Below are 22,270 nucleotides of genomic sequence, written 5' to 3' on the forward strand. Positions count from 1 at the left end.
TTTTATAGCCCTTGATCATGATGCCCCTCAGTCACCTTTTTTCTAAACTAAAAAGCCCTAGGTGTTGCAGCTTGCCTCATAAGGAAGGTACTCTAGGCCCATGATCATCTTGGTTGTCCTCTTCTGCACCTTCTCCAATTCTACCATGTCATTTTTGAGGTATGGTGAGCAGAATTGTACACAGTACTCCAAATGTGGCCACACCATATTTGTATAAAGTCATTATGATATTAATAGTTTTATTTTCAGTCCCCTTCCTATTATTCAAAGCATGGAATTGGCCTTTTTCATGGCTGCCACACATTGTGTCGATACTTTCAACAAGCTGTCCACCATGACCCCAAGATCTCGCTCCTGATCACTTACCAGCAGCTCAGACCACATCAGCATGTATGTGAAGTTGGGGTTTTTTTGCCCCAATATGCATCACTTTGGGGTTTTTTGCCCCAATATGCATCTGCCATTTTGCTGCCCACTCGCTTGGTTTGGAGAAAGCCTTCTGGACCTCCTCACAACCTGTTTTGGATTCTGTTACTCAAAATAGTTTGGTGTCATCTGAAAATTTGGTCACCATGCTGCTTACCCTAACTTCTAGATCATTAATGAATAATTTAAAAGGCACTGGTCCCAGTACAGATCCCTGGAGGGACCCCACTTCCTAATTCCCTCCATTTAGAGAACTGTCCATTTATACTTACCCTCTGTTTCCTGTCTTTCAGCCCAGTGACCAATCCACACATGAATCTGCCCCCTTATCCCATGACTGCTAAGTTTTTCCAAGAGTCTTTGATGAGGAACTCTGTCAAAGGCTTTTTGAAAGTCCAAGTATACTATGTCAACTGGATCGCCTTTATGCACATGACAATCTCAAATAACTCCAAAAGGTCAGTGAGGCAAGATTTACCTTTGCAGAAGCTATGCTGGTTCTCCTTCAGCAGGACCTGTTATTCTATATGCTTAACACATTTATCTTTGAGAATGCTTTCCATCAATTTGCCCAGCACAGCCATTTAGCTAACTGGCCTGTAATTTCCAAGATCTTTTTTTGAAAATCATAGGCTATTTTCATCCTCTGATACTGATTGTAGGAATAAGTTATGTATTTTTGCAAGGAGGTTGGCAATTTTGCATTTCAGTTCTTTAAATTATCTCTAGCTTTGCCCTGTCACAGTTACCTCGAGGCTCACGGGCTAGTATTTGTTGGGATTTTTCCATAGACATTGTCTCAGTTATTTGTATGGGGCATGCTTTTTTATTTTAATGTGTCTGTGTTCTGGCTTCGGGGTGGAGTCACAATGTTTTGTCTGTCTGCTCTTCACTTGCTGACTTGAATTTAAACTGAGAGGTTCTCCCTCTCTCTGCATAAGAGACTGTTAGTTTGTTTAGTCTTTTCTTAGCCTATGTTTTAGTTAGCAATATATATCAAACTCTTGTTTCTTAGTTAAATTACTTATAGAGGATAAGTAATTTCTCTGCAACAGTATTCAACAGTTTTGGGGACAATCCCCAACCTGATGAATACCAGCTCACACACCTCAACTTAACAGCATGGCAGGGCAAGGCCCGAGAGAGCAAGGCAGCCTGTGTGGGGCGAGAAGAGTGAGAATGAGCTGCAGCTGTGGCTTGCTTTCCTCCACTATGCTACCCTGCCCATACCGGCCACCACTATCTGCATCCGTACTGGATAAAGACCTTTTCAGAGTGAGGTAATCAGACAGAAATCTGGCTGTGTCAAACAGTTTCACAAAATGTATCCATTATATGGATTGTTCTGGTTCTTGATTAATGTGCGCCAAGGATATGTATTTATTTATTTTTTAAATGTATATTTTTCCCTTCTAGCATAGCTTTCAGGGTGACTAACAAGAAGAAATAATTAGCAACATTATTAATACAATGACCAAAAATAACCAACAAATTACAGAATAAATATGGAGGTCAGCTGCCATTCTAGAAGTCCTGGGAAAATCAAAAGGTCTTTGCTCATAGTGTAGAACCCAAGGAACAGGGGCCAACCTTAATGCCCTTTCCTTTAGGCACTTTACAACTTCTCCATGGCCCTTTTCATTTAGCCCTAAGCCATTTGAAAATCTAATATTTCTATAATCCCTGTTTATATAAAGGAATAACTTGAGATTAATTTCTAAACAAGCAGCAAGCACACAACTTCTTCACTGAAAGTTTGGGTTGCATTTGAATGCTATGCTCCCAGTTCAATGGGTAAATTTAAAACATGTTTCACTTATTATTATTATTTAAAATATTTGTATCTCACCTCCAGGACAATACTGCTCAGAGCAGCAGACTTGTTAACATCAAGATGCTCTAATGATGGATACAGCATTCTCTCTCTACGCCACTTTTATACTAAACATATCACATTTTCCATTCTGTTACTGGCCACTGACCTTCTTTCAAAAACACTTACTTGCTTTTCTGCCTTGGCAGCCTCTAGGCCCACCCCATAAGGCTGCGTTCCTTTGTAGCGTGGAGGGCATGGCAAGCAATGGAATCCTGGATTTGTGTTTACACAGCGCTGGTTCTGATTTAACTTAAAGCAAACGTCTGGCACTACAGCACACTGCCAAAAAATAAGCAAGCAGAAAAAATGTACTAAGTTATCTTCCTGGGAAGCTTCCAACAAAGGCAAATAAGTGTTTCCATGGGCAGGTTCAAATAAGTAGTTCCACACCAATGGAACCCTCATGTACCTCATCAAGGTCCTCACAGAAAGTTCCGTTTCCAAGGTAACCAGTCGGACATGCACCACAGGACCATGAACCATCTGGGTAGCTATTGCATTCTGCTCCAGGAAAGCAAGGATTTGACAAACATCCATCTGCCAAAACAGACAAAAATATTATTTGTGACTGTATTAAGTTAATCTCCTTACCTGAGTAAAGAGGAAAAAGAGGAGGAAGATTAGTCTGCAGAGTCAACTTTTTTCTCCTTATGGATTTGTAAATTGTTATAAACAGTAGGTTGCCTTAACAACTTACTGTATTTTATATCCCTACCCCTATTTGATCCTATGCAGTCACAGCAGTATTGACTAAGTACAAATGAAGCATCTATACTGAGTCACATCTTTGGCCATCTAAGCCAATACTGTCCAATCGGACTAGCAGCAGCTATCAAGGTTTCAGGCAGAGGCCTTTCCTAGCCATATTATCCAAGATTCTTTTAACAGGAGATACCAGGGATTAAATGTCAGGGCTTCTGCATGCAGATCATGTGCTCTATGATTAAGCTATGGCCAAAATGTACACTGGTCCTGCAGGGAGGTCTGAAGTAGCCTGGAGGCCCACCTGTGGAGGACGACATCTCAATATACGCATTAAACAGAATGACTTAGACATATTACATCCCAGTAAACATGCCATGACCAGAGGTGTAGCTATAATTGAGTGGATGGGTTCAAACCTGGGCCCCTCAGCTTCTGAGGGCCCCCCCAGCTCCACGCCTCTCTATTTTCTTCATTATCTCCCTCAATCCGAGGGGCCACCAGGGATAGTGGCTAACACGGGCCCCCTCTCCTCAGCTATGCCCTTGGCCATGACAATACATTCTATGCTCACCTATTGGACAATCCTGTTTATTGCACATCTCATGCTGTATAACATCTCCAGCACAAGTCTTTCCACCATACTGAGGCTCAGGGCTGTTACAGAGATGAGACCTCTCACGAATTCCACCTCCACAGGTAACTGTGCAAGCAGACCATGGAGACCAAGGGCTCCATCGACCATTGACTGGAAGAGACCAGACAACACAGAAATTAGTATGAGCAAAACAGCCTAATCAATCAAGCATCAGTGCAGTGACCATGACCACATGCAGTGGTGCAATTCATTGATTTCAAAATGTCATTGCAACTGATCACAGCAACAGTACAATGAATCCAAATCCTTCTTCTAGTCTTGTCAAAGAACCTGAAGTATATCCACGGGTGCAATAGAATCTGCTCTAACTGGAAGTTATCATCTTAACTAAGCTGGTCATAAATCACAATCCACCTACTCCCATTCAGTTCAATGGGATCATGTAGTCACTAAGTATATGTTTATAGCCTTCCAGAGGGCCAGGAGTGAGGATTAGTTGCTAGTAAAGTGAAGTGTTCCGTCAAGTTGATTCCGACTCCTGGCGCTCACAGAGCCCTGTGGTTGTCTTTGGTAGAATAAAGGAGGAGTTTACCATTGCCTCCTCCTGTGCAATATGAGATGATGCCTTTCTGCATCTTAAGAACATAAGAATAGCCCTGTTGGATCAGGCCCAAGGCCCATCTAGTCCAGCATTCTGTTTCACACAGTGGCCCACCAGCTGCCGCCGGAAGCCACAGGCAGGATTCGAGGGCGTGCCCCCTCTCCTGTCATCTTCCTATATCGCTGCTGCCTGATATAGTACTAGCAGGGATTTAAACTGACAACCTTCTGCTTGTTAGTCAAGCATTTTCCCGCTGTGCCACTTAAGGGGACCTCAAGTTATAACCCCTAAAGTGGCTCGCTGGCAAGTTCTGTCACAGATTCCAGTTTGTCTACACTTCTTCCCCTCTAGGTTGGTAAATGGAGTCTGATAGCACTCCTATGTGGCCTGGATTTGGCCCAGGGGTCAGCTGTTATTAACTCTCAAGTGTATAGACTAGATGTGTTATTTTAGCCTGACAAATGCTGACTTCTAGGGTGGAGCCATATCAGAGGATGAAGCACCTGTACCCTAGAGATTCAAACCAACAGACTTACTGGGACATGGCACTCCTTCACATTCTTTAGTTTCGCGGCCACTTCCTTTGCAGTTTTTCCCACCCATCTGGGGTATGGGAGAGTTGCAGAGCCGAATGCGAGTTATGTTGCCTACTCCACAGGTTACAGAACAGGAAGACCAAGGGGACCAATGGCTCCAGCCACCATTTTGCCGTACTGTCCAGAGAAAGAAAAATAATCACAGTGCAAGTACCTATCTCTGCAACCTCAAAAATTATAATGGAAATTCCTCAGAGATGTCAACCAGTATGAGAAGAACCTATTCCATTTGCAATACAAAATGCTTGTGATAGCCGCAGCTTTAGTCAGTCCATAATAGCTTCCAGTTTTTCCCAAGTGGCCAGGCATATGCTACTCCCATGGACTGAACTCAGCTAGACAGACTTTTGGCATATCATCTCAACAAGAGCGTAGCAAGGTTGGTGGGTCCTTGAACAAAAATTGAAGTGACTCCTCCCATACCCCAACCTTCTTCTGCAAAGAGGCACAAGAGGGAGAGTAAAGAGCAATCTGCCACCCAGCCAGCAGGCTCACCTCCCTCAAGGGCATAAGGACATTTGTGTGCCAATTCAGGTCATATCTTAATATCTGATTGTGGTGGTGGTTGTTTTTTAAAGAAAAGGTCATCTGATTAACCTGAAACTTAGATACAAGAGTTTTGCACATAAGACTGATTCCAGGTTTATTTCGTTTCTAATGGGAAACAAAGGAGGAGTTGTAAAGTAAAGGAAAGAAGTTACAACACTCACTGCGGTTATCACATTTGCCAAGGAAACAAGTTCTGGTTTGAATGGATGGGCCTCGGCAGGTATTGCTGGTGGCATCACATGACCTTCCTCGCTGCTGGGTTCCAGATCCACATGTGGTGGAGCATTCTGTCCACTCAGACCATGGAGACCAGCCCTCTTCGCTGTCCTCAGCTGCAGATAAGAAGCAGCACCACAGAAGGGCTTAAGTACTGGTTGGCTGGCATCGACATGCAATTACTCACAAGTAGTCTCATTGAAATTAATGTAACAAGTTAGTCAAAACTAACTTGTTGGTTTCAATTGGACTACTCATGAGTAATTGAGTGTGGCATAATTATAGTTGAGTAATTCAGTATGGCATAATTGTCTTATTCAATATTTATGAATGGAAGACTGATAAAACTCACAAATTGGTAAGAGAGCCAAAAGCCAGAAGAGTCAAACAGTACGTGTAATTCTCTTGGGTCTCCAACTCTTTTAGTGTTCTTAAGCCTATCTGCAGCCCAAAGCACTGAACAGCTACAGCCCAAACAGTTGCTGGATTTGTTCTTAAGTACAGCATGTAGAAAGATGTTTCTGCAAGGGAAGTTCCCTGCCCCCTCCCACATTGGCCCCCGAAGGATTCAGGCCCCAGAAATGGTTCCCGAATACCTGAAGAGTATGGTCATGAAATCACCCCAAACTGGGCAGAAGCACTTTTTGTGGGTGGCATGTGCGAGATGAGATTTTTTTACTATTTCGGTTTAAAGGCACATTGTTCTTGTATGTTATACTTACAGTGAGAGCAGATAGGACAGCACTCGCCATCAATGAATGAAGGACTGACACAGTGCACAGGTGGGCATGTAATTTTATGGCAAACTGTTTTGGAATCCTACATGCAAGGGAAACAAAAATGCAACCATTATTCAGAGATTAGGGAAACTAAATGCTCTACTTTTCAGGAAAACTTTGTACTCAAAAAAACCCCAACCCTGTTAATTGTAAGATGGATTTTGTGACTACATAAGCCTTTCTGAGGAAAACTGGACTTCTGATGTGGTGTAAATATGGCACTGTGCTATTTTCCAACAGACATAGTATAGTACCCTTTCAGATGCAGCTCAAATGAACAGGCCATTGTCTACTGAAGCAATACAATAACATGTAGCATTACACCAGTGACAGCTTAAAGTGTACTACTGCTCTATTTAAACAATAACTATATAAATATTTAAGCAAAAACAATAGTACAGTTTCAGTCATACTTGTGGCTTAAATTGTATGATTGCTCTAAATTTTTGCACTATTGGTGCAAAGTGATGTGTACCACAGTGGTGTCCCAAAAAGTTGGTGTCATCAACACTAATGATCAGCATTACTGTTGATGGCACAAGCTTCTGGAACATCACTGTGGTGCAAATCACTTGTGCAGCACTGCTGTGAACAAGGGGGAGAAAGGACCCTAGACACTATAGGTCACAGGTACAAGCAGAATTATGTGCATGACCTTCATTGTAGAAGCTCCTGCCTAGAAGGGAATAATTTTGACAGGAAGGCAACCCGTGTGGCTCTGCCTATTACACCAGAGTTAAGGGGATACAGGCAATGATGGGTTTGGGTCCATTGGACTTAATTGCCCAAGTAATTTCATGTGACTAGTTCATTAAGTGATCACCAACATATCATTTTTTCTCCCCTCTGATGGATACCATTTGCATGTGATAAACCTTTGTGATAACTTGGTGAGGTCATTCACACTATCAAAAACTGTGTCCTATTGGGATTTGGGAGAGTGTGAGCTCCCAATTTTTGGCTGTGTGGATCGGAAGCAAGGTAAGAGGAAAACCTGGGTAGAAGTGATTGTGTTGAAGCAAGGTAGGAGGAAAACCTAGGTAGCCTTTCCCCCTACCTTGCTTCCACACAATCACTTCTACCCAGGTTTTCCTCTTACTTTGCTTCCACACAACTGAAAACTGGGAGCACACACAGCTCCCAAACCTGGGTAGGACACAGTTTTTGATTGCATGAATGACCTAGGCATGTGATTGATGTTTGAAATTGCAAGTCTATTATATTGGCATTCCAATCCTACACATGTATACTAGGTTGTCTATCCCACTCTTTATAATGGGACTTACAACTTAGTAAGCATACTTAGGAACATAGCCTATATTTGTAACTATCACTTGTTTAAAAAAATAATCAAGGTTCCATATAATTCTTTAGAACACAATTTCAAAGGAAGCCTGCCAGACTCCTATTATTGCATGTGGAGATAACAGCTTTGCCCCAAACTAAATAGAAATGGAGCCCATTGATAGTCCTCACTCTCTGTTTGGGTGCTGATGCAGAGCTAAGAAACTACGTTGACTTTAGACCACTGCTTGCAGCCATGGCTGGCACACTCAGGGGTGGGGGTGGAGGGGGATGCCAGTAATGCACCGCACGTTCTCATGGTGCATTATTGGGACAGGACGATGCACGGCATCCTGTCCCGGCATCTCAGCCGGGCAAGCCACTGCCAGTCTAGGCGAGTGATCCACCCACCCAGGAAAGAACAGGAGATCGTATGCGGGGAAACCTGCTCTCCCCGCAGACGTCCATGGAGCAATTCTCACCTCCTGTGTCTGATTGTGGAGGACCTGGTTTGAAAATATAGTCACACACATTTGCTGAAGCCTCACCTGGCAGTTACACTCTGTGCAGCTGTCCACAACCCAGTGTGCATTATTTGCGAATTCACGGCCATCTTGCCAACAAGCTGAATGGTTCTTGAGAGTTTTGTTGGGGCCAAGCAATTCCCACATTATTTCGTTCTCTTTAGACTGTACAATGAAACAAACAAATCAGAAAAGTTGAGCTGATCTTTATGCCGTATATCACAAGACATCAAGCAAGGAACTTTATCTATTCTTAGATTATAAGCTAGAACACTCAGAAAGGATATTTCTTTTATGCAACTGAAGTACTTTAGCCAAAAAAGAAGCAAACAATTCAGTGACTACACTATTCCTCAGAGCACAAACTGTTCAGCTAATATTACAATCCGTGCTTGCCAATACCAGATCTCAACAAACTTTACTCAAAAACTTTTTTCCAGTTATCACTCATCTTCCTTAGAATGAAAAATGATTTCACTCCTGAGAAACACATTTGACTTCTTTAGATCTATTTCAAATGTATGAACTTGATTCATAGCACACAAGGAAGCAAGCTAATCCCTCTCTCATCTGCCCAGATGATGTTGTCCAAGCAAGCATTGCTGCTGATGGTGGCAAATCTGCTCCCCAGATTGCTAAATATAGTTGCTAGGAAACAAAAATGTTTGCCCCATTATGTGCAATTAATTATACCTCCCATTTTGCTGTTGGCATAACAGCTGTGTCAGTGTTACAAACAGCTGGGAGATGCCCGTCATCTCTGCCAGGCATCCTACAAGTCCCTCCTGCACCTAGCCACACCATTTTGAATTTTATTTTATTCCTCATCATTTGGGGAGAAAAATTTGAGCTGGCTGTTCACCCTCTCCAGTGCTAGAGTACACTTCTTCAATGGTAAGCCGTCCTATATGGCAATATATTGTCCCAGTAACAAGGTTCTCTCTAGCCCTATTCACTGCATGGAGTGGAATATCTTATCTATCTATCTGTCTATGTAAACACTTTGGACACTTTTGTTGAAAAGCTGCCTATAAATTGTTGTTCTTATTGTTGGAACATCACTTGCTTTTGTCAGCAAGAATGAATTATTTATGGGAGCAAATGACAGACTGGAAAGAAGCAGGCTAAAATAGGATCAGCTGAAGTGCAAAGTCTAAACAGCACCTTATATTAAAAAATAAAACAATAAACACCTGACAATCAGCCATGCTTTAACAGTATTTGGGACTTGCCACTTGAGGAGCAGTTTGTCTCATGGGCCATCCTTAGGGTGACATCATAAAGAATATGTCCGTCACAGATTATTTCAGAAAAGGATTTGGGACATTTCCAACATGTCGCTGGATTTCACTGTCAGTGCCAGGTAGATACTGAAGCAACAAGGCTCATGTTTCTGCTGGTGGCTGATTCTTCTCATTTTTGCTCATCTTGATGTGATATAAGGATGTCTGAACCTCTAGTATATCATGAACTGGGGATACCTACCACTTTTTGCAGATTTTCACTCAAGCCATTGACAACAATACGCAGTCCGGTGAGCTCGGTAAACATAGACCCAAGCTCTTCACAAGAGCGGTCACAAAATTCGGCTTTCTTTTCAATGTTTTCGCCAACATATGCAGTCATGACTGAAGGGTTAAGGTGAAGGATTTCTGTGCTCTCATTGATGGTGTTGACCTCAGCTGGCAAGAAGAGAGCAAAAATCCATTATGTATACGCAACAGCTTTCCACTAATTATAACCTTTGACTCAAATTATATACTGGTACTATAGGTGGATTGTAACTCTTTCTCTTTTGGAATAGTTTCATGCCAAATTATACCCAAGATTATATTAAAGAGACTGGATGTCAGCCCCTTCCAGTTACAGCCATTCCTTTTCACAGTTTAGATTCCAGCTACAGAAGAGTCTCATGTACAAGCTCAGAGACAATGGAAAAGAAAAATCCTTTATGAATTACACATATTTAAAGTTCTACATAGTCCACTTATAATCATAAAAAGTATCATATGTACCCTGTAGTTTCATCAGTTTTTTTGAAGAAAAACATAGGTTAAAGTGTTGCCAACATTCTAGTCCTAAACAATTCGGAAAAAAGCACAATAAAGTAAAGTCTTTATTGAATGACTTCTTCAGAAAATGGAAGTTGGATTAAATTCTTCAGGAAGTGACAAGAGTGGTAAGGAATGTGTGATAGCATTAATGAAGTTGGTTCAGAACATGCTATCATTCTTTTCCAGGACTTTAATGGGATCACTCTCCAAACAGAATAGTTCAACAGTTGTTGTAAGCTGTGTCTGACAGAATTCAAGGTTATCTTCTGTGTAAACAGAATGCAATAAGGTCATTCACATGACCTTTTGCTGGGCCAGAGAAGGCAGCCTGGAAGAAGGCAGGATAGCACCTATCTTCCCCCCAGATAATCCAATAGCAATCCCAGCTGTGCAGCTCACGTGCTCACATGACCGGTGCTGCCACATAGCGTTTTGGAGGCCAGGAAAATGCATTCCGGCCTCCAGATATCCCACAATGCACCACATGCCAAGCACGGTGCATTGAGGGATTCCCCCATGAGTTGGGTGCTCTAGGCTCTCAGCTCTGTGTCCACTTGGGCTGCATGCAAGCATAAACACAACCCCATACCTAGGTAAAATGGCACACTTGCGCCCTTTTGCCCAGTAAAAGGTCACTTTAAATTCCCGGGCTACCCAGGGAGGCAGCTCAAGGATAATCCTCGATCCTGGCACTTCACACAAGCAGCACTACCCAGGTAGGGCTGTCAAAGCCTGGATAGGGCTGCTCATGTGAACAGCCTCATTGTATCTGTTGATCTATTAATTACTGAAGACCTGTCTTACCATAGCTATGGGCTATCAAAACTAGGGCTAGGCCATAAGGACAAGTGCTTTTCACACACACCAAAGCAGGGGGTGGGGGGACCCTTAGCAATGATTTTAAAAAGCACATACAGTGGGTGTATTGGTGATTTTACACATTAAAAGATGGGGGTGATGGGGGTTGTCTGTTTGAGTGAAGGCAATGCAATGCAGGAAGCACTGGCTTCATTTGTCCGCAGTCATGTCATCACTAAATGAAATCTGATTGCCTACACAGTGTTGTGATGTCACCACATTCACCAATGATCCCTAGATGACTGTAAAGGAAGGAGAAGGTACGGGGAAAATATTGCCAAAGCAACAGGAGAGGCAGCGAGGCTGTTCCCACAAGCAGCCAAGAGCAGGCTAAGACAGCCAAGCCTGCTCTTGGCTGCTCGTGAGAAGCAGCGGGAAGCAAGCGGTTGCTGCCGCTGCAGCAAACTCACCTGCAGAGCCCTCCTTCAAAATGAGGTTAAGAGAGCAAGTGCTCCCTTAACTTCATTTTGTTGTTGTTTTCTGCCAGCCGCGGTGGCTTGTAGCCAGGGCTGGGAGACTGCGGGGTCCCCAGCTGGCATTGGGGGGGATCATCACAATGCACCACACATTTGCGCAGTGCATTATGGGAGTTTTGTATGGCAGGGCGACGCTTCCAGGCCCTCCACACTGCTGAGTGAAACCGGCAATCGTCTGAGTGGCTATCCACCCACCTCGCAAGAGAAGAAGGATCGGCTACGGGTAGGAAGTGCTGGCAGCCTTCCTCCCTGCTTTCAAACCCTTTCTCACTGATAATGAGAAAGGGCTCAATATCTGTGAACAGTCACCTCAAAGCCATAAAAAAGTAGATTTAATGGGTTTTTTTTGAAGGGAAGATTACAGCTACTCCCATTGACATTACTTTCTGCTCCAAAAATTAAAAGGCTGAATATTCAGCAGAGCCCTAGTGACAACGAAACAAAAATGTAAGCTAGTGCTCCCTTTAATATGCCTATAAATAACCAATGAGCAGTGCTGAAACCCAGACTAACTATGTGAATGCCAAAGCACACACTACACATAAATTTTGGCTATCTTTCTCTCCCTCTGCAGCCTCCTGAAAATTAGGGGGCATTGAGAGTCCCCTAACCTTCTGAGACATATTTTCAGGAGGCATAGTGGCCTGCAGAGAGAAGGAGAGATCAGCAAAAATAGCTGATTGGGGAACGTTTTTAGCGCATGTAATGTTAGCCTGGATGGCAGCCAGTGTCTCTTTCCAATCTGGACAATCTCTCAGTAGATGCTTCTGCAGACAGCAACATGCTTCTGTCAGACTTCTTTGATGCTGGCACAGGCTTATGCCAGAAGAGCAAGAACCAACAATGCCAAACTATAAATACACACACTTCCTACTCTAGTTTGTATATTTCTTCAAATAAGAATAAAAAAACTGCAGCTAGAATTTCCCTTGCACAGATTGAATAATACTATGGTCATCTTCTGGAGACCTTGTCCCATGTTTCAAAATATTTCAAATTCAGACAATACGCACCTCATTATACATATTGAATATTCATCTGGGAATATAGTAATGTCATATCTTTCGGCTATGCAGGGCAACTCTTAATTTAGCTTCCAGGAAGTAACATTCTAGAAGAGGGATGCAAAGTACTCTCAAGGGCCACTACAAGTCTTCAGACAGTTGTTTTGCTGTACAAACTGACCCCCGACCCCATGAGTGGTCAGACTCCGTAATAAAGTTGGCACCATTTAGCAACAGAAAATGGAGCATGTGTGCTCAAGGAGCATTACATACAAAATCCCAAGGAGAGACGAGGGCTGCATTCCTACATGTGCAAACTTGGAGTAAGCGATTGAGAACAGTGGCTGACATCCAGATTAACCTACTGAATAGTACTACTCAGCAATTACTCTAAAGGACCACTTGGGAGTAATTTAATTTGTATGTTAGTCAGTAGGATTTGCTTCTGGGTTAATATCCATTGAAACAGACTCATCAATATATCACTTTTCTTTTCCTTTCCTGTTCAACTGAAACAGTGGGCAAGCATTTTACCACACTCCAGGTACACAGGAAGCTGCCTTAGTCAGACCATCAGTCCAGGCAGCTCAATAAAGGTGGCCCTTGTTATTCATGGGGGTTCTGTTCCTGCCAATTCACACAAATACGGAAACCATGAATAATGTAACCTTGAGGCTATACTCATGGCCAGGAGGAACTGGGCCAAGGGAGCCTAGCCTGGTTGTGCCTGGTTGTGTGCTGCCATGGCAGCCACACAGCTCCTGGCAGGAACCCCCACAAAATTCCCCTCCCCTTAAACGAGGTTAGCAGAGCACTCCGCTAACCCTGTTCAGTTGATCATGTACCACCGCAGTGTGGCTCTGCACCGTGGTGACACACGGATAGACCCCCGACCGGGAGGCTACAACAAGCCTCCCGGCCTCGAGGGTCTCCCAGGGATGCCCCGCGCATTCGCACGGAGCATATTTGGACTTATGGGGGCCAGGCGGACCCCGATCCTTGCCACCCCTACCAGCTCCATGGCAGTGCCGATAGTCATGTGGGCGGTTGATTCGGCCACCCAGGGCGAGCTTCCTGCTCGTCTGCGGGGAGAGCAGGCTAAGCCCGCTCTCCCTGCAAAGCCCAGTTAGGCTCTCTACATTGCTCATGTAGAGAGCTTCCTTGGGTCAATGGGAAATGGGGTTTAGGTTCCTTGCTCTGAAAAAAATGCCAAAAAAGCAAGGAAGGGGCAAAAATAAGGGTAGAAAATCCTTTAAGGGTAGAAAATACCTTGTTCTCCAGGAATGCCCCCCAAATCCTCTTGTTTTTCATTTTAAATCTTTTTTAAAAAACAAACAAAGAAGAGCCACAAAATGGGTCTGCATTTCAAAACAGCAAACAGAACTGACATCGGAAGTCATTTCTGGCCACACAGCAACCACAGATAGGCAAAAATTGCCTATACTTCATGCCGCGAATAAAGCAATTGGGTGTCTAAGACCCATCCACGGATACATGAAACTGCAATCCGCGAAACCATGGATAATGAGGGTCTCCTGTACTGTCTGCTACAGTGACAGTAGCAGGACAGTGGCTCTCCAGGCTTTCAGACAGACCCTACCTGGAGATGCCAGGTATTCAACCTGGGACCTTCTGAATGCAAAATAGATGCTCTACCACAGAGCTGCAGCTTCATCCCCCTTTAACATCTGGTAGAACATGAGGACCAAAGCTGGCCTATGGGCTGCCAGATGGCTATGCCTGTTCTATAATATCAGGTAGACAGTAAACCATGTTTCGCATCTTTTTCAGTAAAATGTATCTTTCTTATGAAGCCACAAGACATGCTGAAGCAGCCAAATATTTAGTGTTTCTAAACAGAATATGAACTTGTTTAAATAAGACAGTGAGCCAGGTCTCACAATCAGTGAGACCCGGTTTTTGCAGCTAAGCGGGGAGAGTGGGCTAAGCCTCTCCCCGCAGCCGATCAGGGCAGAAGCCCTGGGTGGCCGGATCGGCCACCCACATGATTGCCAGCTCCATGATGGAGCCGGCGGGGGCTGGGGAGCTCGGGGGGTCGCATGGCTCCTGGAAGCTCCAGTATGCCCTATGTGAGGGCTCCGCTTTTCGCCTCCCCTCCAGGGGTCTACTCGTGAGTAACCATGGCTACTCACGATCTTTAAAATCAGGTTTGCGGAGCGCTCGCTCCACAAACCTGGTTTTAGGGCAGGGGTAGTTAGGTGGGTTACCCGCCTAGGAACCACCGGGCTCACAGCCGAGCCCGGTGGTTCACACGATGGGGCAAAATCAGCCTAGCCTCCACTAGCCCAATTTTGCCCCATCATGTGAATAGCCTCCATGTGTCTATAAATTAAAGGAACTAAAGCATTACCACAACCAGAGGATAGCTCATTAGAGATTGCCACTTGAAACTTGCTAATAAAGAAATCAAATGCAACTCTTGCCAGTGACGCTATAGAGAGACATTAGTACAAATTACTACTCTTAGAGACATTACTACAAATCAGGAGTAACTGAAGGGCTACAAATACAATAAGGCCATAGAAACAGGGTAAAAAATAAGGGCAGAATTGAGTGTCAGATCTGTAAATAATCAGAGGAAAAGAAATTGAGGAATCAACAAGAACTCTTTGGCAGGAAAAATAATTACTGCTAAGGAAGCTCATCAATCCAAACCAGCAATGGTGACAACAGTTTAAATAAATTTCCCCAAGTCTATAATGAATTGTTTCCAGCACAGAGAAATATAAATAACTTGGCTATCTTAGCCTCTAAACTGGAAACCCAGAAAATACAACTCAACACAACAGAGCAATTTATCATGAAATGCCATTTGCATGACTGTCAGCTTGACTCATTGAAATAAGCTTCTTGCCGTGTAGATACATTAAAGTAGACAGTATCTGTTTTCTGCATATGACACTTCGGAGATGATTAATTTCAGATCTTGACATCAACCACAATTGTGCATTGACCTGAACATTTTAAGGAAGCTATTAAGCCTGAAGGCACCACAGGGGGTACAGGTAGCACAAACTGCACAAGAAATATGAAGGGCAGCACTTCTTAGTAGCACTTGACCCTTAGTAAAAGAGGACATCTGGGGCGAGGTTGCTGAGAGATCAATTCATTGCTGTTGGCTTTATGATAATTTCTCACAGGAGGAAAGAGTATTTGTTCTTCAAAGCAAAAAGGTTTCCAGCTGAAAAGTATTGCTTTATTGTCTCCTTCTGCCCAAATGGGCTCCCATTGCCGCTCACACAAAACTTCACATCTGTTCACAAACATTGGTGTTTGTTTGAATGTAGCAAGTATTTTGGATTGCAGGTATGTAAGTGTGTATGTATGTTTACTAGAGCCATTCCTTTTTAAAAGGAGTGTTTTTAAGGCTTTTAATTTAAGCTACAAATAAAGTGACAGAACCTGCAATATATGTTTAGTGACTAAACATTGGTCCTTGAATCTTTCCCTATTCAGATGTTCTTGGCCTTGTGCCCCCCGATGTTTTTGGACTACAACTCTCATCATCCGCAGCCTTCAGCCATTGTAGCTGGGGATGATAGGAGTTGTAGTCCAACAGCATCTGGGAACACAAGAACAACTGTACATTGTTCTTAAAAGATCAATGCACATCCAGAGAAGTCTGAACAACATACATCCAAGACCAGCAGTTTTTACACCACTGAGGAAAACAGGATTTGCAAGAGATAATAATGTTCTGTTCACATACATGTGTAACATTTATTTCCAAAGTGGAACTTGCATATCTTCCCTCTGGCAAGATGAGTGTGCTCCTGGTAAATACAAGTTACCTGTCAAGAAGCCCATAATAGTTGAATTTTATGTTGTACTACGAATGCTTCAGACTCTGAGAAACCAATACATGTATGCATGCCTCTTTTCAAAATACTGTTCCATGTATTGTAATATATTAGTTTGTTCACTCTCTGTCCCTATTGGAAGAGGTCAATCATATCCAAGTGTATGTAGCTATCCCCTGAAGTTACAGTTTGTGCACTTCCAGGACTAGGCATTCAGCAAGTAAAGGGGACCGTTCACATGACCTACCAGGCCGGGCGGGGGAGCAGGCAGAGGGAAAGCTTCTCAAGCCTTGCCGCGCTCCCACATGATCCCCACTGCTCCGTGCAGTAGGAGCAGGAGCAGGGCAGATAGCTCTGAGGCCAAGACTCATTCTCCCGGCCTCCAGGTATCCCACAGAACATTGCGTGCCGAGCACAGCGGACTGGGGGATTCCAAGGGACAGGCACTCTAGGCAACCATTTCTGTGTCAGTGCAAGCTGCAAGTAGCTCACGCTGACACATGATCCTGGCAAGCTGGGTTATGGGCTTGTTTGTGCCCTTAACCTCAGCTAAGAGCCGGGCTTCGGTGCAGGGTTTGGCGCTGAGGCACCTTCGGGATCCTGGTGGTTCTCACAGGCAGCCAAGCCCTGGCTCGGTCGGCTGCCTAAGCTTGGCTGTTCATGAGAGCAGCTTCAAGGCTTTTTGTTTAGTTTTGCCTGGATCTTATTTGCAAGATGAAAAATCTGCTGGGCTTTTATTTCTCTACCCTTACTTTTACAGTAGGCCTTAATTTCCTATTCTACTCATATGTAACACATGAGGCAACACATAAGGCTACTGTAATTCTTACAGTGAGAGGGGGCATCAGCTAGCTGTGCAGTGAGTCCCCTCATATTCATTCTCATACACACACACACACACACACACACACAATATGCAAGCTCCTATCCTACATTGGGGTACATTTTAAACATTACTTTAAAAAAAATCACTTAAAATATAGTATTTTAAAAAAGATTTCCCAGGATATCTCTCCTTTTTGTCCTACCATATTTTGAAGTATTCGGTTTGTCAGTTATCGATACATGTACATCTCAAGTGTGTGTGTGTGTTTCTTTTGCCCTAATTTCTTGTTGGAAGGAGATGTGGTGGGGTCTTTTTATAAAATGAGTTTGTAATGGGTATGGCTCATTGCTGGGTGTGTGTGTGTGTGTGTGTGTGTGTGTGTATATATGATATTTTATGCTAAGTTTTTTTGACTGGCCTATGAAACTCCTTTCCACTGCATACATGGGTTTCACACACATAGCTTTCTTTTTCTGGTGGCTGTTGTTTGAAACTTTCATAGGCATCTCTTGCAGAGCTACCTTCTTCCAGACTGCAGAAATCTAGCACTCCCAAAATTCAGCACACACTGGTCACGGTAAGTAAAACAGGGTGAGGCTCTCCAAATGAGCTGTGTGGAGAGCCTTACCGGGCTCTGTGGGAAGAGCAGGCTTAGCCCACTCTCCTCGCAGACAAGCAGTCGCTCGTTTCTGGGTGGCCAAATCAGCCACCCACACGACTACCAGCTCCGTAACGGAGCCGGTAGGGACTGCAGGGATCGGGGGCCACATGGCCCCGGAAGTCCCAGGATGCCCTGCACGAGTGCGTAGGGCATCCTGGAGAGACCCCCGAGACTGGGAGGCTTATTTTAGCCTCTCAGGGGGAGTCTCCTCGTGAGCCACCACGGTGTGGAGCCGTGCTGTGGCAACTCACAATTGGGGAAATGGGGTTAGCGGGCACTCATTCTGCTAACCCCGCTTAAGGGGAGGGCTTCTTTGGCGGACTAGCTGCCAGAGAACCATTGGGCTCACCCACAAGCCCAGTGGATCTCACAACGTGGGAAAATTGGGCTGGGCTATTCTCCAATTGTGAGAATAGCCTCACTGTCTATATAGTAGGAGGGGAGGAGTACAAAGGAACATAGGAAGCTGCCATATACCGAGTCAGACCGTAGGTCCATCTCTCTCAGTATTGTCTACACAGACTGGCAGCGGCTTCTCCAAGGTTGCAGGCAGGAATCTCAGCCCTATCCTGGAGATGCCAGGGAGGGAACTCAGTAAGTTTAGTAAATAGATTTCTGTAGGACTCAATAAATAGATTTCTGTGGTAGGTTCATTTGTCATGTAGAGCCAAGATTAAACCTTGACTTTGCAGGCAGTCACTTAGCCTTGGGAGTGCATGCTCCCCCTTTTCTTTGCACACAAGCCTCAGAAGTATTCCACTTCTAACTGTGGTTGTAATCAAGCCAGGATCAGTCATGACATCTGAACTGAGCAATGCTGCTTATTCTAACTATGATCTGAACTCAAGGTTGGAAGTTTGGTTCCGATGTTGGCTTATGTGAAGAGCTCTGGTTAGAATAAGCCAGGATCAGTGTTTGGATTTCACAACAAACTGTGCCTTTTTTCTAATCATGGCGGGGAGTGTGCACTCTCGAGGCTATGAGATCGCATGCAAAACCAAGATTTAATCTTGGCTCTGTGTGACATCTGAACTGGACCAGTGTGCAACATTTTACCAGGACCAGTCCCTTATTTTGCCTTCCAGTTTCATCAACCCATCTTTGTATGCCTCTTCTTTCCACGTAAAGTTGTAAAATGTAACACTTTCAAAGTAAGCAGTAATGGTCAAGTATACACATGGTGTAGATACTTAACATCTACCAACATAATCAAGACAACAATAATTAACTTTTGCCTAGAAATATCAATCCAATAGGAACCTCCCCTATGCAACAAACAGGAGTTACCCCATACCCCAAACAGGAGATCCCCTGTTTATCTCAATAGGGCAAGAGCAGAAGAAGTTCCCAGTGGAAGATTATCCATTCTGTACATTTTCATTCTACCAATTCAAAATTGTCAATGGAATCTATGGTGGTTCACATCCCATTCTTCTGCTCATTCACACTTCCAAAATCACCCATTCATGCTGGCCCATCAGAGGGAAGAACCTGTCTAGAAAAGCCAAGAATCAACAATGGGAGGGGACACATTGTTATTACCTGCTTGACTCATCTGGCATCCTTTGTTGCGTAAGACTTCCTCGACTGAAGTTCCAAAAGTCAGGAAAACATTCTGCAAGAGACCCTGCAAACAGACAGCAAATTTGTTCCTATAAGTTAAAGGATAAACTAAGAACTGTGGGGAGGTTCTGTAGTTTTTCTTCCATAACTGAATTTAATCTTTGATAAACGCTAAACACACACACACTTATTTCTCTGATATATATTATTTACCTCATAAATTGGTTCATGAATAAACAAACTAGTATGTTTCAACATGTATGTTTAAACTGCCTAGAGTCTTCGGTAGTGGGCAGTATACAAATATGATAAATAATAAAAATAAAATTAATTTTAAAAAAATAACTAGCCGAACCTGTACAGAGCATCTGTGTGCTAGGACTTTGTTGCCCTCCTTGCCCCTCACCACAGGCCCTGCTTTATTGCTCAGCCACCCACTCTCAGCTGCCCCCTCCCGTGTGCTCGCTCACTCACTCGCCCCTCCCTGCTGCTCACTTGCTCACTCCCTGCTCGCTCACTCACCCCTCCCCACCGACTCACTCACTCACTCACCCCTCCCCACCACTGACTCACTCACTCACCCCTCCCAGCCACTTGCTCTTACTCCCTGCTTACTCTCACTCACCCCTTCCCTATCGCTCGCTCACTCACCCGATTGCTCACTTGCCCGCTCCATACCGCTTGCTCACTTGCCCCCTCACTCACTCCCTGATCTCTCACCCCCTTCTCACCACTCGCTCGCTCACTCTCCCCTTCCCGCTGCTCGCTCACTCGCCCCCTCCCCACTCACCGCTCACTCACTCCCCCTCCCCACTTGCTAACTCACTCACTCACCCCCTACCTGCTCTTTTCCCTATCTGCATATGGAATCCCCACTGCTTAATCACCATGGTGCTTCTGTTCTGTTACCTCTGATTGCTAAAGCACTGTGTGGGCGGGGCTTGCCACATATGGCCTTAGTGTATTATATATATAGATAATAATACTGTGAGATAATAGTCAAGGAGCTGTTTCCTTGCTGGTACCTTACCGAGTTCTAATTTCCACTGCAGTGGCATGGAACATCTGCACCACACGTTCATATTGGCTTTTATACTAGTTTAATCACACAGTTTCCCTCAAAGAATCATGAAATTGCAATTGGGCAAAGGTGCTGAGAATTCTGCAGCGAAGATCCCTAATGTCCCACACAGAATTATAGTTCTCAACATTCCCTGGGGAGAGGGTACAGCTAATTACTGTAAATCACTTAAGCCTGTAATGCAGGCTTAATTGTAATACCTTTTTATTGTCCTGTGTCAGCTCATAGTACTGGAAAAGGTGTAGGAATGAGCAATCAGAACTATCAAGAGGTTGGAGAACTTCCTTACAAGGAAAGGCTAAAGTATTTAAAGTTTCTTAGTTTGGAGAAAATACTATAATTGGGGCGGGGGGGTGGAGTGGAGAATATGGATGGAGAATTATTATCCCATGTTCAGTAGAACATGGAGTCACCCACTGAAGGTGATTGGCAGTAGATTCAAGGGAGACAAAAGGAAGTACTTCTTCACACAAAACATAATGAATTTATGTGAGTCAAAAATTAATGTATGGAACTTCTCCACTGGCATGGGTGGCTTTAAAAACAGATTAGAAAAATGTATGAAGGGTGGCATCTATCAGTGGCTATGAGATACAATCACTAAATGGAACTTCAGAGGCAGTATACCTCGAACAATGCTAGGTTAAATGGATCTTTGAACCCCTCTAGGAATCCCTTTTAGGAGGAACACTGCAGGAGACATCTGGAGATCAATTGCTGGGAGCAAGCTGCAGGGAGGGCTGTGGCCTTTGTACCCTGCATGTGAGGTTTCCCAGAAGTATGTGGCTGGCCAGTGTAGGAAACCAGAATCTTATTACAGAACGCTGAACTAGATGGACCTTTGGTCTGGTAAAGCATGGTTATGGTTATGCTACTGATGAGATGCTTTACACATGCATGAATTACATTAGATGGGTCAATAGAGAGAGTAATCCAACTCATGATATTACTAGAGAACTGAAAAATATTTGAAACGAGAAGAAATTACAGATGTTTGTTGAAAAGGTGCATATGGAATCCTAGAAAATAAATGAGACCACTTTAAAATGTGTCTCATTCTAAAAGAAAATAGTTTCAGGTCATTTGATTCTCATGAGCACCGGCAATTGGGGTCCAGCTAAAAACAGCGGGTCTTGTATTCTAATTTTTTATTATGGTCCACTGATCTCAAAATGAATGTAATATAATATTTAAGTCCACAATGAGCTATTTCCAGCTGGTCAGGATGGTGCTTAGTTGGTAGCGCACATATCTTAGAGTGCATAAGGGGGAGAGGCAGGAGTATAGTCAGTGTTGCATCCAGCTACTTTGGGCTTCTTCAACCCACTAGATCAAGCCAGCCATTAACAACTGGGTGATCTAAAGCAGTCCTGTCAATGGCTATGAAGACCTGAGCCTTTACAAATATATAACACATCCACCATTGTACCATGGTCAGATTATGGCAGTGGAACCCCTACTCATGAAGATGATGTAGGGCTAATTTAACATGCGTATAATGAGACTAGCGAAATGATGAGCCAGAGGGATGGATGGAGAGGACTCATGTATTTGTAGGGGATGCTATTAATCTCTAGGCATGTTGTGCCTGCAGAGACACATTGCAAGGGCACATACTCAAACACACACAGAACCATGAGGTCCTTATTTGTGGAGGCTGGAATGTCCAGTAGCAGGTTTGGCCATGGAATAGAAGGAAATGGGACTGATTTTCACAGGTTCAGAGCTCTACTTTCCCCCATATGTAAAGAAAAAACCATTAGCTTACATGAGAG

General features: G+C 43.9%; 1 protein-coding gene across 1 annotated transcript in view; it reads right to left on the reverse strand.

Annotated features, from left to right (window-relative positions):
• Positions 1 to 22,270, reverse strand: part of THBS2 (thrombospondin 2) — a 59,065-nt gene that overhangs the window by 31,795 nt on the left and 5,000 nt on the right. Inside the window, exons 3-11 of the mRNA XM_053297232.1 lie at positions 19,394 to 19,478; positions 9,637 to 9,833; positions 8,176 to 8,316; positions 6,287 to 6,383; positions 5,510 to 5,680; positions 4,740 to 4,916; positions 3,579 to 3,752; positions 2,712 to 2,839; positions 2,429 to 2,581 (exon numbers count right to left, since the gene is read on the reverse strand). Of these exons, the coding sequence (XP_053153207.1) occupies positions 2,429 to 2,581; positions 2,712 to 2,839; positions 3,579 to 3,752; positions 4,740 to 4,916; positions 5,510 to 5,680; positions 6,287 to 6,383; positions 8,176 to 8,316; positions 9,637 to 9,833; positions 19,394 to 19,478 (1,323 nt within the window). The remainder of the gene's footprint in view (positions 1 to 2,428; positions 2,582 to 2,711; positions 2,840 to 3,578; positions 3,753 to 4,739; positions 4,917 to 5,509; positions 5,681 to 6,286; positions 6,384 to 8,175; positions 8,317 to 9,636; positions 9,834 to 19,393; positions 19,479 to 22,270) is intronic.

The sequence above is a fragment of the Hemicordylus capensis genome, chromosome 1 (genome assembly GCF_027244095.1).
Source record: "Hemicordylus capensis ecotype Gifberg chromosome 1, rHemCap1.1.pri, whole genome shotgun sequence".
Classification (NCBI taxonomy): domain Eukaryota; kingdom Metazoa; phylum Chordata; class Lepidosauria; order Squamata; family Cordylidae; genus Hemicordylus; species Hemicordylus capensis.